At 49.5% G+C, this 16,477-nt stretch overlaps 1 protein-coding gene across 2 annotated transcripts in view; it reads left to right on the forward strand.

Annotated features, from left to right (window-relative positions):
• The first annotated feature begins 12,236 nt into the window (after positions 1–12,236).
• The window catches only part of IGSF3 (immunoglobulin superfamily member 3), a 94,752-nt gene continuing 90,511 nt past the window's right edge, over positions 12,237–16,477 (forward strand). For both annotated transcript variants that reach the window (XM_048293657.1, XM_048293658.1), the window contains exon 1: positions 12,237–12,336. In XM_048293657.1, coding sequence (XP_048149614.1) covers positions 12,294–12,336 — 43 coding nt within the window. In that variant the 5' untranslated portion in view covers positions 12,237–12,293. The remainder of the gene's footprint in view (positions 12,337–16,477) is intronic.

Below are 16,477 nucleotides of genomic sequence, written 5' to 3' on the forward strand. Positions count from 1 at the left end.
AAAGGACTTCTAAGGAATATGTGGGTGCTCTGGTAGGTAGTGTTGCACTTCACTGAACAGAGCCCTTCCCTTTGAATCAGCCTCTGCTTTGGAGATTCAGCCTTTACAGGCAGCTCTTTTTTTTTTTTTTTTCTTTGGGCTAGGTTATGAAAACTGTGAAGGATTTCTCAAGGTTCCAGTTAAATTGCAGTTTTTGCCATTCCAATCCACTGTTCCATCTCTGCAGGCAAAAACAACTGCATTTTCCCTGCCACTCCTTCTGTGCTGTGAAATAGCTGTCAAGCTCTACCCCAGAGTTAGCTGCATTGTTGCGGGGGAAGAAATAGTTTTTTTCTGTCCATGCACAGAAGTGAATAGCTAAATCTCTTTAGATGAAGAGGCAGTTATTTTGTCCTAAAGAGTGGGAAGTGAATGGAGGAAACAGCGAGAAGACTACAGTGAGCTACAGCTCAAGAATCAGTTCAAGATATTTATTTTCTGCAGAGGCATCTAGTGATTACAACAGAAGAGTCCCACAATTTTTCTTCTCCTAGGTCAGGAACACAGGAGCAACACCACAGTAACTCACTTCTTCCCTCTTGAGGGATGGCTGTAAAGGCAGTGGTTTTAACTTCTTGTATTTAATAAGGAGCTGAGAGACAATAAAGCAACAAAATGAAACTTCTGCCCATCACGTAGCAAGAAGGGGAAAGAGGTTAGACAAAAGTCCAAATGCCAAGTCTGAAAAGTGGAAAGCAGGGGTGTACTGGTTACAAAACACTTACTCCACAGAGCTGGCCCTGAACACGATGGATGCACTCTCTTTTTGGTTGCCTACAGCTAACATCGCTCCCATCAACATTTTCTGCCATGGCAGAAGAGCTGTGCTCTTTGCATTGCAGTGCAGAACTGCAGGCACTAGGAAGAAGGAAACCAAAGTAGCTTTGGCTGAGGGGTGAGACAGCCCTGCAGGGTTTAGTTCTTAAGGACTGGTTTGTGTACTTTAATATGTCCATCACTAATTTATAGCGCCTGGCTCGAAAGGAAGCTTGTGCTGCAGCTCTCCAGGGCACCAGGACACCAAAGCAATGCACAGGAGAGGCTCCTCAGGCCTTCAGAGCTATTCTCTGGATAAGGAGGTAGTCAAAGGAACCTGGGAATGCTGATAAGGCAGCTGCTTCTTTTTTCATTGCTCTATAAACTTCTATAAAGGTTCAATACAGGTACTAGCCACACTGCCCACGGCATAAGAGGCCAGGTTCTCATTTGCAGAGAGGCTGACTGGAGGCCTGTGCGTGTTTCTGCTATCCATGGTCTGCACCCCCAGGATGCTAATGAAGAGCTAAGAGGAGGATTTCAGTTGGGTATGTGCTTTCCTTCCTCTTCTGGAGAGTGCCTCCTCTATTCTTCGTTAAGTTGGAAAGAAGAAAGCATGGAGGGCCAAAAAAAGGGTGTTGACCGAGCAGTTCTGTAGGAGAAGTTCCTAAGCAAAGGAAAAATCCTCTCTCTCAGTCTGGTGAGAATAACACACGGTGCTCTAGTTACTGGGGGCATGGGTGAAGGGAGCTAGTGAGGATGCCAGAAAAAGAGTGCAGCAGGCGTCATTGCATGGTGGTGATCTACTTTCAAGTGATACCAGAAAAACCTATTAAATATATAACCTCAGTGCCCAGAAAAATGTGTTAAGAGGTTTATTCGTGTAGGAAAAGCTTCATCTTATAAATATAGATAAGGGCTTCTTTTTTTTCCTTCTTCTTTTGGATTTCCTATACAGAAAACGTATTTGGACTGTAATTTCCCTTCTGGGAAGCTCTACCTAGTTATGCTGCTTTCTGTCTGGCAGGACTGTGAGGTCCATGCTGGAAATGGGATAGCTCAGTGTGATGTATCCTAACATGTATCCCACTACATCCTGTTCCAAGCCCCATCCTGCAAAGCTCTATGCGTGTGCTACCCTGCAAGGGGGCTGGTAGTTTCACCAAGCAGGTGTAGGACTGCTGAAGGTGATGGTTAGCTGCTGTTCTTTTCAGGATGTGTCTGCTGCAGGGCTGCTCCTGACTGCCCTGAAATAGAGGGAAAGATCCACAAAATACGGAGCCACAGATCCCACTCTTAGTTTCTCCTTCTCTCTCTCAGCATAGGCCCTGCAGAGCACCTCAGGTGGAAATATGGTTGTGGAGATTAAGTAAACCTGCTATCCTTCAGGTTGCTGCCTTCCTTCCTCAACAATTCTCTTGCCTCTTTCAGAGGGTAGAACAGGGCCTCTCTGAGGTCCCCAGCCTCATCTGCCAACAAAAGTCCAACCACTACCTTTATGCTGAACACAAATCAACCTGTGTCTCACCTTTACATCCATGCTCTCTAGTCCAAATTAAAATTTAATTTTGTTTCTGTGTTGTTTCTTTATGGACGGCTCCCAAAAGCTCAAGCTCAGCAATGCTAACCCCAGCCTGTTCTTGCCCACAATCCCCATTGATTGTGGGGGATTTTGGTCTCCCCACATGGCCTGCACTCAGGGCTACCAGGCACCTGGTCCTTCCACCCTGGCTGCCTAGCTGTCATTCCATCCCCACAACCTTGTCCTGTGCTGCTGATGTGCAGTCCTGTCTCATCCAGACACCTGACATCTCATACTGGCCCATGCCCTTTCCTCCATCCTTCACAGGAAAGCTTTGAAGAAACCCCTCAAAACGATGCTGGACTGGTCATCCTCCTCATGCTTGGCTTTTTGGCTTCCTCTCATTTGCCTTGACTTCCCGTGCCTTCACAGCTCTTCAGCAGTTCCCGAGTTTCCCTGTTCCAAGTGACGTGCGAGGCATGGAGGCCTGTGCCAGCCTTCCCTTCACAGTTGCTCAGACAGCCATTGTTGGGCTGTACCTGTAGGACCGTCCTTGCCAGGGAGGAGCCCGCTGAGGACATCCACAATCATCTGTTATCATCCCTTTTCACATCTCCTCTAAGTTCCTGTCATTTGTGTCTACAAACAAGTAAACTAAAGAACTGCCAATGTAGACACTCTTGGGGCTTAATCACAATGACTAACATTGCCTCATGGCTTCTTTATGCTCCTCTATCCACAACCATCTGCTGTTGCTTTGCTTACCAATTGATAACTGTGAATCAGGGCATCTCCTCTTCCCATCTCCACCCCACCCTAATCTCTGCCTCTTTCTCCTGGGGGCTATGACAGCTTCCAATGTCACCCCATTACCCACAGGCAAGGCAACTCACGTCCTCTTGGTACAAGGAAGCTTCCTTTTATGACTATTAAGGACCATCCCATCCATGTCAGTTGTGAAACAACAAGATGACACCATGCTTGTGTTATAATGCCATTGTATTTGGCTGCTGAGGTGAAAGTGGAGCTGGCTTAGGTTGCAAAACTCTTGCCTTGTTCCTTCTCAGGCGCTGTCACTGGTCTGTGACACACTTCCGAAATCCCATTTCTGGCAGAGGGCTTTGGGTATTTTTTCTGTTTAGCTTTTTTGGGGAGTAGGGGGGTTTTTGTGTGGTTTGTGTTTTTTTTTTTTGTTTGTTTGTTTGGGGTTTTTTTTGTGGGGTTTTTTTGTTTGTTTGTTTGTTTGGTTTTTTTTGTTTGTTTGTTTTGTTTTGTTTTGTTTTGTTTTGTTTTTTGTCTTGGGAGTATGAAGATATCAGATCTGGTCTTTCATGGCTTTCATGGTCCAGACCTCTGAAGTGAGGCCTGTCTGCATCCATGTGTCCCAGATCAAGTGCTAGTACAGGTGCTGGCAGCTCTTCCCCTTCTGGTAGGGGTGCTTGCCAGAAAATTCATGAGACACTGCAGAGAGCATTACTTTTTCCTACTGGGGTGGAAATGAAGGCAAAGAGGGGTGCAGTAGCCAGCTGATTATCCCAAAGCAAGCCAGGAGGAAAGGTACAGTTAGAGCACAGGGGCTAGGCTGACCTCTTCCCACATGCTGGGGCTGACTGCTGCCATTTCTGTTGTCTCCCCTGGGATGGGGGCTGGTGGACAGGCAGCAGATGACCCTCTTTCCTCAGCTCCAACTGCCCATTGCAGCGTTAGCCGTGGCTGGCATGTGTGTCTGCAGAGGAATTCAAACAGTACTTGCAAGAAAACAAAGCAGAGCAAACGGCTTTTCTTGAAAAGCAGCTGGCAAACTCCAGTGGCTGGAGCCAGAAGGCCTTTTAGGGCAAGTGACGGTTCCCCTTCTCCCTTAGGGAAGAGGGATCTGCTACAACAGAGGCTCCTCTGTCATGGGAGGTTAGCAAAGGAATCTGGTGTACATTTTACCTGAGTAACGACTCAGATTTTTGGTTTGCAGCCCTGCTGTAAATCACATTTCCATGTGGGTGGGATGATCCGGACAGCTCCAGCACTGCCGAAGAAAACCTGTCCGTGCTGGCTGGCCAGGGTAATTTGGCCAATTGCAAGTCAAAGTCGGCATCCCTTGGGTGTTTGTGAGGGGGCCATTGCTGGGTCCTGCCTCAGGGGAACCCATGACCTCAGCTCTCTCCGGCTGTGTCCCCTGATCTGTCTTTTCCATCAAGGTAAAGTGGGAGTAAGATAATATCCCTAGGATTTGGTAACCATCTGTGTCAGGGCCAGCTTTAGTCACAGCAGTTGCTTTCAGGCAGGAAATTGCTGAGGACAGCAAATCATCCTGACAATAAGCATCCCACAAACCTGTTGCCTCTTCCTCGAGCTTCACCCTGCGCCTGCTTCATCTCCATCTACGCAGCCGCTGCCGGTGCAGGAGGCAGGAATGCGGAGAAGGCAGCAGCAGAAAGCTTCCCTGGGCTCCCTCCTCCCCCGGCGGGGCCTCCGTGAAGAAGTGACAGGGTGCAGAGAGGGGGATCACACCAAAGAAGCTTCCAGAGTCAGGAAGTTATTTTTTCCTCATTCTTGAGAAGCAAATATCACATGACCTGTGCAATGGAAAAGCTCTTCTCAGCACACGTTGAACAGCATTGAGAAGTGAAGAGTCGGCACAAAACTGTGTTGGCAGTTGACATTTCATGAGCACATTGCCAACAGGCTCAGCTGAGAGAGCTGAGGAGACCCTGGAGCAGGACAGCCCCTTTGCCTCCCCCAGCATGGTGCCTCTGGGGGTGCAAGATATTGTCATGTGAGCAAGACAGAAAGCTGTGGACCAAAGTCACCCCTGCTCCATATGGAAACTGGTGCCTTGTCCCCAGCACGGTTTCCTGTTGGCACAGAATTTAAGGAGGTGACACTAAAGTGTAGGGGGTAAAAGCTGTTCCTGGTCCTCTGGAGAGGGTTTTTGACTACATTTTGTTCTGGAGGTGTAAGTTTGCTGTTCCATCCACAGCCTGCCCTGCTCTAACATTGTAAAGGTGACACGGGGATGCTTGGACAAGCTCCTACTATAGCTCACCACAAGGAGAAGGGGCAGTGCTTACCCTGCCAGTGCACTAAATTAAATTACCTGGTTGCAGCACTAATGCACAAAACCTGTTGCTTCCTTTGGGAGACTCTGGGAGCTGAGAAGTTGGAGGCAATGAGTCATTTGCAGTGTAGCAGAGAAGCCATTCGTTGCCTGCCTGCATTGAAAGATATCTGGCTGCCTGTGCTGTGTGCTTTCAGTTCAGGCTGGAAGTGAGATAGCAAAGCCTGCTGTGTTTGGGAATGGCAACCCCTTGGAGCAGGAGATGAAATGCTAAGGGAGAAAGAGAAGAAGGTGGTGGAGGGATAAACAGGTGACCAAGTCTCGTAATGTAGCATTCAGGAACCTCAGTAGAAAGTGAGACTCCTAGGCTTTCATTCCTGCTGTCATGAATATTTCAAGGTTTCTATAATGATTCTTGAATGTAAAATGCAAAACAGTTGTGGGAGTAAGGGCATGGTGTCCTGGACTTCTCCCTCTGAGATGAATCCCAGACCATTTCATTATTACATAAAGGTGACCAACACCCACAGCAAAATGCAAGCAGAAATGCTGATATCTTCCAGTATCGGCTGCTACCTTGCTGTCAGGCCAATATTGAGAGAGGTACGAATTGGCTGCAGTCACAGAAATGAAGGTGTGGACTCTGAAACCTAATGATAACATATTTCTTCCAGAGTAACAATGAAAGTGCTTATCACAGCTAACTGGATGAAAGAAATGTTTTAAGATAAATGACAGCAGCTGAGAGACTGCTTTTTTCTTTTTTTTCCTTTTTTTTTTTTTTTTTTTGTACAGTTGCCCAGAACTGTTTAGAAAGAATTCAGACACACCCAAAGAGTCTCATTGTTAGATGTTAGATTGGGCCAAGAAATAGATTTTCTTCACTAAAAATGATTCTGTGGAATAATGGGAAGTGCAACCAGGAGCTGAAAGTCTTGGGAGATGAGAGGCTGAAAGTATACTTGGCAAAGGTGATTTCTTCTTTTGCTTTTTACTGCTGAAACACCCATTTTTTTGCTGGTTGAAAATGAAAAAATTGATAATGGAAATGTCCATTTGCCCCTTTTTCTATGTCATTTTCTTCCCAGGGTGGAAAGAAAACAAAGATAAACCCCTGCTCCATCAGTGATCATGAGGTTTGGAGTCAACCTTTTAGTCACATGCCTGATTCTGGCACTCACTGTAAGCGTGGGGAGGTCTGAATTAACTGGCAAAACAGCACAAAAGCAGGACTTGAGCTTGATTTTGGTAGGTAGAGTTAGAAAGCAGAAAAGCAGTGTGTTCATTCCTGTATGTACTTCAGGCAGAGCCTAGAGAAGCTTGGAAAGTCCCAGCAGCAGCTGCAGGTCTGGCTGGCCATGGAGCAGAGCTTACAGCAGCTTGCCAAGGAGTTACCTGGGGCCTCGCCTCTGTCATCTGTGCTTAATGAGCCCAGTCTTCTTGGCCCTGAAGGGCTCTGCCCCTGTAATTTGTGCGTGCCCATGTCAGGACCAAGATATTTTCCCACTGCAGCACAGAACAGCCCCATGGGCTGCTTTCTGCCTGTCCTCAGAGATGAACAAGGCAACAGCTGAACGCCGCAGAACACGGCGGCTGAGAGTTAAATCAGGAACAAGCAAAGCTTTGCCTTATTGTAGCTCTTTGCTCTCGCAGAGTGCTCACCAAGCTGCACTAATGCTCCAGCTGAGTCTGGAGGGGACATGTGGGAGGACTCCTGCAGCTGTCCAGCCGGGGTTCGAAGCCAGAGCTGACTGTCAGCCCAGCTGGGCAGCACCAGCCCTCTCCCCTGCACTGGCTTGGCTCAGCCTGGGAGAAGTCCAGCAGCCAGCACAGGTGTTGGAGGACTGCAGGTATCCAGTCAGGTTGCCACCTCGCCCCTGGCCTTCTTCATCTTCAGGAAACATCTTTCACTCTGCACATACTCCAAAGCTTGAAGCTGCTGTGTGTTTCTCAGAGAGATGTTTCCCTAATGCTATTTCCCAAGGTGGTAGTATAATATTTTTCCTCGCAGATAGATCACAACCTCAGGCGGAGTGCAACATCAGACGTGGGTACATTTATGAAAAAAATTGGCATACTCTTCTGTCAAGCAACAGTTAAAAGAAAATCTGCAAAGGGATTAGCTGCCATACACTCTGGGGCTTGCTGACAGATGTCCTGAAAATCTGGAAATGTGTCGATCTATCTTTACACAGGGTTTTTGGTTTTTTTTCTAGTTCTCTCTCCTTCTCCCTCTCCTCATCCATCTTCCCAGGGCACACAAATGGGAATTCCTTCAAATCCACGGAGCTTCCTGGGAAGTGCCTAGATGCAATTCACGGATTGGCATACAGGTCCTAGGGTGCAATCTGGGCTCAGTTAAACCCAAAACCTCACTCTCGTTAGATGCCAGCTTTCCTGCAAAGGCAGCAGTGCTGCTTTGTGCCAGGGCAGTTAGGGTTTTCTTTCTGTTCCAACTGCAACCTCTCAGCTCATTTTAAAGGAGCTTAAATGTTGGCCATTAAATATAAATATCTTCTTTTTCCTCTGGGTGAAACTGATGTTCAAAACTTCGCGGTGTAAATAAGGTCTGGAGAAAATGTTTTAGGCAATGATTCTGTGAAAATAAATGGCTCTGGCCATTCCTCCCCACTTCAGACCAGAGCTCTGGGTGTATCTCCTCTCCCTTTCACAATGTGGCAGAGGAGCTTTGACCTAATTGTGATGTTCCCCCAAGCACACCTTCAGGCTTAAGACCCTGAGTTCTGTGGATTGTGTTGCGTGATCTTGGGCAAATCACATAGGATGATTTTTTTTAAAGTGCTTTCTGTTTCTGGATGGTTTGACTCTGCTCAATCTGAAATGCTCAGGCGGCCTCTGAGAAGAGGAGGATGTGGATACAGCCCCCTCTCTTTGAGCCATACAGTCTTTTCTGTTCTCCAGCTCTGGCCCAAGTCACTGACCTCAGGGAGACAGTCACTCCCGCAACTGTGGTTAAATCTCCCCCTCCTCTCCTCCCTCCACCATCTCTTTCCCTCCCCTACAGGAAGGAAATAATTTCTGCTAATTTATGGAGGAGTCAGGAGTCTCCTGCCTTGCTGAAAACAAGACAGGGGCCTGCCTTGCTCTGTTGAGTCCAGTCCCTTTTGTTGCTTTAGTTTGTTACCATTAGCACGCAGGTTGGTGCCTGCTCTAAAATCTAAAGGTTGCAAATCTGTTCTGTACCTTGTTCCCTCTCCTACCTGCTAATCAGACGAGTGGGGTAAATCCCCACTAGGTCCAGAACTTGAGGGTGTGCAGTGTTTTGTCCTGAAAAAGGACCAGCTTTCTTATTTCATAACGTACATAAGTTGCATTTCTGCCAAACCTCTTTTCTCTGAGGGCCAGACGATAGCTTAACTCCACTGTTCATCTGTGGGTCACGGGGAGCCTGTGCACATCGGGCAAGCAGCATGTTCAGAGTTTGGATGTTGATGTCACTCTGCTTCCCTCAGGCGAAGGACGCAGCTCTCAGTCACAGCTGTTGTATTACAGCAGCCTCTGGCAAGCCAGAGGTTTGGGATGCATCTACCCTGATGGCCCTCGGCCACACAGCAGCCGCCCAGTCTTGCGTCTCGCTCAGGCACCCGTTGTGCTTCTTCCAGAAAAGGCAGGAGCATGGCAAGTGCCTGTGACTTGGTACGAGCACGGAGCAGCCCAGCAAACAGCAGCACGTGGGATCACTTCTCCTTCTCCCGCTGCCCAGTCTCAAGCCCTGCCTGCCAAGGCGAGCCATGGGGAAGCAAGTCCAAGCACACTGCTGGCAGTGACCGAGCAACAAGAAAGACGGCGGTGTGGGTTGCGACCTAATGAGTGTATCATCAGCATGGCCTGAGTCATGGCCGTCTGCCTCCAGCTATTACAGCTGCCCCCTGCCAAAGAGCAGCCGCGTGGCCTGACCAAAATGATCCTGCTGCTGCTGAGGACGGCGCTCCTGAATGACTCAGTTGTGCTGGGAGTACAAGGCAGCCCAGATCTGTCTTCCTGGAAAGCTGCTTCACAGTAACCTTGTGCTTGAAACAGTTTTGTCTTTGAGGGGACTGTGGTGCTCGTTTCCATTCAGCCACATGAATAAACCACGCGGACTGACAGACATCCACAGGGAGCCACAGCCCCACCACGTGAGCCTGAAACACCAGAGCCAAGCCTGAGGGAGGGCTGGCTGCCTCCTTAGGCTGGAGAAAGTGTCCTGCCCGAGCCTCAGTTTCTCCACTGATGCAGAAGTGAGGCTGATGTTTTCCCCAGAAGACCAGAAGGTGTTTGTGAAGTCCTCTGAAGAAGGGCGCTCTCGTGAGCACCAAGCTATTTTTATTATTGGGGTCAGGGAGGAGAACACACGCAAAGGTGATGAAGCTCTCGAAACACAGGTTCCCATTAATAGTCTTCAGGACACACAGTCCTTATTATAATCTAATTTGACTGGAATTGGATTAATCTTATAATGCTATAATGTCATTTCCACGGTCTTTTTATATTTTTATTGTTACTATGCATTAATGCAGTACTCTGCAAGAGCTCTGAGAAGAGGATGTGAGTTTAGTGAATCTCTGATAACATTTTTGCAGGGCATGCTTATGCTCCTGTTAGGCTTGTATGCTATAAAGTCACATAGTGCCTGGAAAATAGCAAGAATTCACATAAATGCATCTTGAATTATCTTCCAACAGGCTCCACTGCCAAAAGCAATGTATTCAGAGCCAAGACACGAGGCTTGTCCCTGACCTGTCCCGGGAGCTCACCTGAATCATGCCAGTGTTTTCATCTCTGTTTCTTCATCTGAAGATGGAAATAATGTGTCCATATAGGAATGTCATGAATCTGAGGTCTATATCCCTTGCCATCTAGAAAAACTACCTTGTGTATCACCAAGCTTTAATACTTCCTTTTTTTGTTGAGTTTAACCTGCCTGTGCCCTGTATTTCTTAATTTGCCTTTTTTTCTTTTGCTATTATTCATTTTTCTAGTTATACATCTTTTGGAGCAATAGAGGAAATGATCTTTATCCTGCACCAATTTAAAGATGTTGGACGTTTACTTCAAAGTAGCTCCACTGTTCTTGCTCTGAATACTCATGGACTTGTCCATGAGGACTTATAATAGGACAAATGTGACAAATATTGGGTAAGCTGAGCAATATTACAGTGGATGACATTTCAGTCCTCAAATCACCTAAGAGAAAAGCCAAATAGACTAGTATTTTCTATGAACTCTTATCAACACCTCTGTTCCTTTTCCAAGTCTCACTTGAAGGCAGTGTTGATGCAATTAAAGCTTAAGGGCCAAAGCGTGAGCTTCGTTTTCAGTGCAAGTACAACACTAACCCTTTCTCTCCCAGATCTCTGGTTATTCTGTTCTTTGGTTCCTCTGCTCAGAGAGAGTGGCAAAGCTGCAAATTAAGCCTCCCACTCTGAAAATGGCATGCTTAACATTATTAGCCTGCAGAAACAGAATTTGCTGGGTCACTAGGAGCTGGCTACCAATGCATCTGCCACGACAGCCACGTTGGGAAGCAAGTCCATATGGTAATCCAGACAGCTTCTGACTTCTGCTGGGTACAGCTTCTAAGGACTTGGCATCTTTTATTAGACAGTTTGGGTTTGTGCTGTTTTCTGCCTTTCTGTGGCATAAAAGGGTTGGGTTCCTACATTTGCATCACCAACACTTCACTGGGGGATACTCCGTAGGCAGAAGGGTCTCTTGTAGAGGATCCTTGCAGGATGGGAGCACTAGGAGTGTACCTCATTCTGCTAGTGCTGTCACTTCTGGCCTCTTTCTTATTTTTGTAAGCAAACAAGCAACTGGGAGTTTCATTTGGAAGGAAATTTGAACCCCTTGAGAAGGGCTTTCTCATTCTCGTTTTATTTACAAACAACCTCAACCCCAGTCCAGTGTTGCCATATTTATGCATTTCAGAGTTTCCTGGATGTACTTTTAATGCAGTTCTGCCATTGACACACTGTGGTGTTGATTGACTGGGCAGCATCCCAAGTGCAGCAGTGCTTGCACATGGGGAGGGCTCACATCTGGCTACCTGGCATTAATACCAGCCCTGGATTCGGGTCTCGGCAACAGCGCATCGCAGCGGGACGGTCACGAGTTGATAGAAACTTGCAAAGCTCGGCTGTTATTTCTGATTTGCACGGGAACAAAAGGGCGCATTTATACCATGTCCCAAGACGCCGGGTTTCCGAGGAGCGCCCGAGGACTCTCTCTTTTTTTTCCCCCCCCTTAAAACAAAGGAACCCGGTTTACCCCTACAGCTCTTTCACGACCTCGGCTTCACCCCCGAGCCCCACGCCGCAACCTTTCCAAAGCCGCCGCGCTCCGCAGCCCGTCCCAGCAGCGCCGCTCGCCGGGGGCAGCCCCGGGCCGTGCGCGCCGGGCCGGGGGGAGCGGGCGGCGGCGGGGCGGGCCGGGGCGGGCCGGGGGCGGGGTCTGGCGGCGCGGAGGAAGCGCCGGGCACCCCGCGGCGGCGGCGGCGGCAGCGCTGAACGGGAGGGCGGGCGGGCAGGTGAGGGTGGCGGGCCGGGGCAAGCCGTGGGGCGCGGCGCCCCGCTTATTTTTGTAACTTTGCGGGGTGGGGTCTTTTTGTTGTCGCTTTGTGGCCCCCCCACTCCCCCCTCCCGCACCTTCCCCGTGCTCTTTTTTTTCCGCCCCTTGGAGGAGACGTTTTTTTCTCGCTTTCCTCCTGCCTCTCCCGCGGGAGCCGTCGGCGCGGGGGGGAGGCGCGGCGGCCGCCCCGCTGCGGGGGCGATGCCCTCGCCTGCCTTGGCGCCTCCCCGTGCCGGCCCCGCCGCCTTCCCTTTGTGCCGCCGGGCCCGGCGCGACGCCTGCCCCGGGAGCCGGCGCCCCGCGGCGCCCCGCGGCGGGAGGTAAGGGCGGCCGCCGCCCCGCGCCCCGGCAGCCATGCGGACCCTGCGGCCGCAGCTCGCCTCCCTGCTGCTCCTCGGTAAGTGCCCGGCGCCGGCGGGGACGGGCGGGACGGGACGGGACCCCCGGTGGGCGCCGTCCCTCGCAGGGCGTCCGGGAGGATCACCCCTTGCCAGTGCCAAGCGCCTGTCCTCAGGAGTTGTCACTGCCCGCGCTGCTCCTGTGGTCGGAGGGAGGAGTGGCGGAAGAAATCCCCCGTAAATATGTGTGTGTGTATATATATATATATATATATATATATATATATATATATGTATAAAGTAAATCAGGGTTTCACCTCCACCCGCAGCACCCCGGTGACCATTCCTTGCCGTGCCCCGGGGCGCGGCGCGGGGTCCGGCCGGGGCGTGGGGGCGGTGGGAGCAGAGGGGACGGGCGGCTCCGCGCCGGGCACCGGCTGCAACTTGGGAAGGAAAGCGGCCGTCCAGGGGCTGCTGCTGCTGGGGCCGGGGAGTGTCTCGGACGGCAATCGTAAGGGTAGGGAGTTACACGGGTCTGTGCTGAGCTTGCACAATGAAAGCAGAGAAAATGCCTGGGGTAAGGTAGGCTGCAGAAACAAAGTGCTCTGCTTGGCTCTCGAAGAGCGCGTTGAAATGTAGAGGGAAGGCAGTCCGTGCTGCCGTGAAATGCAATTTGATTGCTTTGTGCTGCCTCTCAAAGTCCTCCTGTAGTCCCTTCTCTCTGCCGGCGTTTTGTACCCTGTGAACCGTTAAACGTGGGGTTTTGTCCCGTCCCACAAGTGCCTGCCCCAGGGATGACTGTATGCAGTTCTGCAAAGCCCTTTGGGATCCCAGTGCTGGGTGAGAGAGGCTGCAGGAATGCGGGATTCCTTCCTACAAATTTGGGAAAAGCAGAATACAAGACAATTGAAATGCCTCTTAGGCTTTTTGCTGCAGACCATGTGCGAGGCTTAAGTACTGATGAGTTGATAGGAACATTTGTGGAAAATACAGCTCGGCACCTTCATGCTGCTTTCTGCCTGTGTATGTACAGAGCAACCTCGGAGCTGTTTTGATTTGCCTTTTCATTGCTATGATTTTCTGCTGGCATTAATACTATTGAGAGAAGAAGCGGCAAGGCTGGCAATTTTACTATCTTGAGAATTGTCACATACATACCTGCTCTGCCAATTTGGAAACAAGATCTGTACTAGAATTGCAGTCATGCTTCCACGTCTGTAATTTGTGTGTGTGTGGTTTTTTTTTTCATGTGCTCTGCCTGTCTTTAGCAAAGAGAGAGCGAACTCTGAAATGGTTTTGGAGGTGGTTCAAACTTCCTCTAACCACTAGCTTGCTTCCTTGGGTTCCCTGGAAAAAAAAGCCATCTCCGAGCTAAGTTTATCCAGGGTGCCTTTGCTCCGTGAGTGCAGGGAGGCTGTCGTAGCCCGCAAGGTGGGTGTAGGCAGAGGGCACAGCGCTTGCTGCCTTGGCTTCACACGCTCCATCCCTGCTGTTGAAGAACAATAACACCATTCTGGATTAGGGATTCCTAATATGGAGCGCTCGGGTCTGTGGGTCGGTGCGCGCTCCGGAGCACGCCCAGCTGCTGCGGCGGAGGAGCAGCAGAGGGCATCCCTCCTCCTGCCGAGGGCATCCCTCCTCCTGCCGAGGGCATCCCTCCTCCTGCCGAGGGCTCCCCGTCGCTGGGACCCGCCAGCCCTGCGCTCCACACCCCGTGCTGGAGCTCACCCGGCGCCCGGCCCGCTGCCGAGGCCGCCCCGACCCCCTGCTTGCAGGAATTAGCTTTCTGCCTTTGACCTAAAACTGGCTCTAACCTGCCTTCATCCTCCCCGAGGGACGAGCTGCGAGGTGTCATCTGTCGCTTTGGAGGATCGGTTGCTTTTTAGTGGTTCCCAAATCCCATGGACGTATCTAGTTCGTAAAAACATCGTGCTGAGCTCCTTGTGCTGATTGTGAGGCTGTTTTTAAGGGCAGGATGTGTACCACTGTATGCCTGGAGTTACTTTTCTTTTCCTTCTTTTCACCTGGACTTCTTTAGCCGGTTGGTCCACGCTTGCCAAGCTGCCAGTTTTGATAAAGCTGGGGATGTGTAATAGTGCCTCAAAGCCACGAGTCACACAGAAGTGTGACAAGGTAACCCCTTGTAAAACTGAGACATCATTTGACTTAGTGGAGTAAAAATGCCTCTTTTGTAACATAAATCTGACAGACTAGAAAAGGAGTGTTGTTTGCTGTTAAACAAGTAAGATTAATGCTAGAATATGAGTCAAATACTATGGGTCAAATATGCAGAAAAAGAAATGCAACTCATTCTTTCCTTTCCCTTCTGCAAACTCATTTAAAATCACTGAAGGAGGAATTGTGGTATGGAAAGAGATGGTGGGTGATTTAATATAATATATCAAGTGTTAACTACCTACCAAAATCCAAGTTAACTGTGAAACCAGGGTCTGAAAACCCACATCTGGCGTGTGGGTGTAACATTCGTAGAACTCTGCTGTTTTTTCGCCCCCCTCTTGCTGCAGTGTTTGTTACAGGGTTCTTTAAACAAGTGGCACTTCATCACAGCAAGTACAAAATGGGAAAATAGAGCAAGTGCTGTAAATAATCCTCATGCAGCAATGAGACCATTAATACTTGTGCCAGCCAGTGCTAATCCTATGTGTAGTTGCAAGATTTACCTCCTTTTTTTTTTTTTTGCAGGGATGCAAAGTCTGATACTCCTCATATTTATAGTGTAATATATAGGAAACACAATAGGCTTCTAGGGAACGCTGAACTCATTCATGTCAGTGACTGGTTTATGAATAGTTCTGCTTTTGAGTCTCTTGCAGTCTCCAGAATACCACCTGTGAATGCAATTTATGACTCTTTGTGTTCAAACATTGCATATGTATATATGTACATAGACTCATTACCCTGTTCCTCTCTCTATTCATGCATAGTAATTGGTGATTTATTTGCGATTCCTAGAGGGGAGCAGAGCGTGCGTAAGGTCTTGAAGCTGCAGCTCACTTGTAAATGGCACGTTGGAGTGAAATACCCATGCCGAGGTGACTCTTGGAGAATGAAGGGATGATCTTCCAGGCCTGTCCCCTGGAGGGGAAGGGGTTGGCTGGGAAGCAGCAGTGTGCACTTGGCTGCCACTCAAGAGTTCTGCTCCTGCACCCTCCTGCTCTCCTGCTGCTTGCCCAGGCACACAGGCTGAGGGGGCCAGTGGCTGACACACAAATCTAGGTGCAGTAGGGCCTGAGGGCTGCTTGGCTGGAGGGGAACATATGGATGAAACAGCGCAGTGGGTGTTTGCACACAGGGGGTTTGGGGTTGTTTTTGTTTACCACAGCTAGCGGCCCAGGGATGTTGCTGGCGCCTCATCTGCTCCTCAGTGCATTGTTAGCAGCAGTGGCCAAGATCGTGCTCTCTCCATCTGTGTCTGCCCGAAGTCCTCCGCCGCGAGCTTCGTTTTGCGAGCCAATTCCACTGCCCTCGTGCCTGTGCTTGCTGCCTCGGGATTGCTGTGGCGCGCAGTGCCGGACCGGGACTGATCCCGAGCGTGCCGGGGTGGGCTGTGACTCTGCTTCACTTGGGGAATGTGCTGGACGAGGGCTCTGCACACAGCCCTGGCCATTGCCTCATTTCTGCGTGGGGCTGAGGTGGCTCACTGGGTTTCCCTAAGGTGGGAGGCTGCTGTGGCCGTAGGAGCCAGGCTGGCAGGCTCTGCTCCTGCTCATCCCCAAACATAATTCTGCATAGGTAGACTCCCTCTTGCAGTCTTGGCCAGACTGTCTGACATCCTGAGGCTCCTGCAAATCCTGTTTATTTACACAGGAGGTTTTGGTTTATGCGAATTGTTGTCTTTTAGTTGACCTTCCGTCAAGTTAGATGTCTTTATTAAAGCAGTCTTTATTGCAAATCGAATGTGTACTTAGAACACTTCTACCAGACCCATTATATAAAGTGAAAGGCAGAATAAACAGTGCTGCACACCACAGGGAAGGGGGTGGGGAGAGAGATGGTCATAGGGAGAACATTGCTCAGTGTTGGGAGGTTTGTTGAGGTGTTTTTTTTAACCAGGAAATTGCCTTTTTTGGAAAAAAAAAAATCTTTTTAAAGTTTTTTCTTTTGGTCTCTCTTGGTTTCTTTCTTACCCTTACAAAACTAGTCATGGGTTCTGTCATTGATTTAAAGGTTATACAGTCT

This window comes from Corvus hawaiiensis, chromosome 2, assembly GCF_020740725.1.
Source record: "Corvus hawaiiensis isolate bCorHaw1 chromosome 2, bCorHaw1.pri.cur, whole genome shotgun sequence".
Classification (NCBI taxonomy): domain Eukaryota; kingdom Metazoa; phylum Chordata; class Aves; order Passeriformes; family Corvidae; genus Corvus; species Corvus hawaiiensis.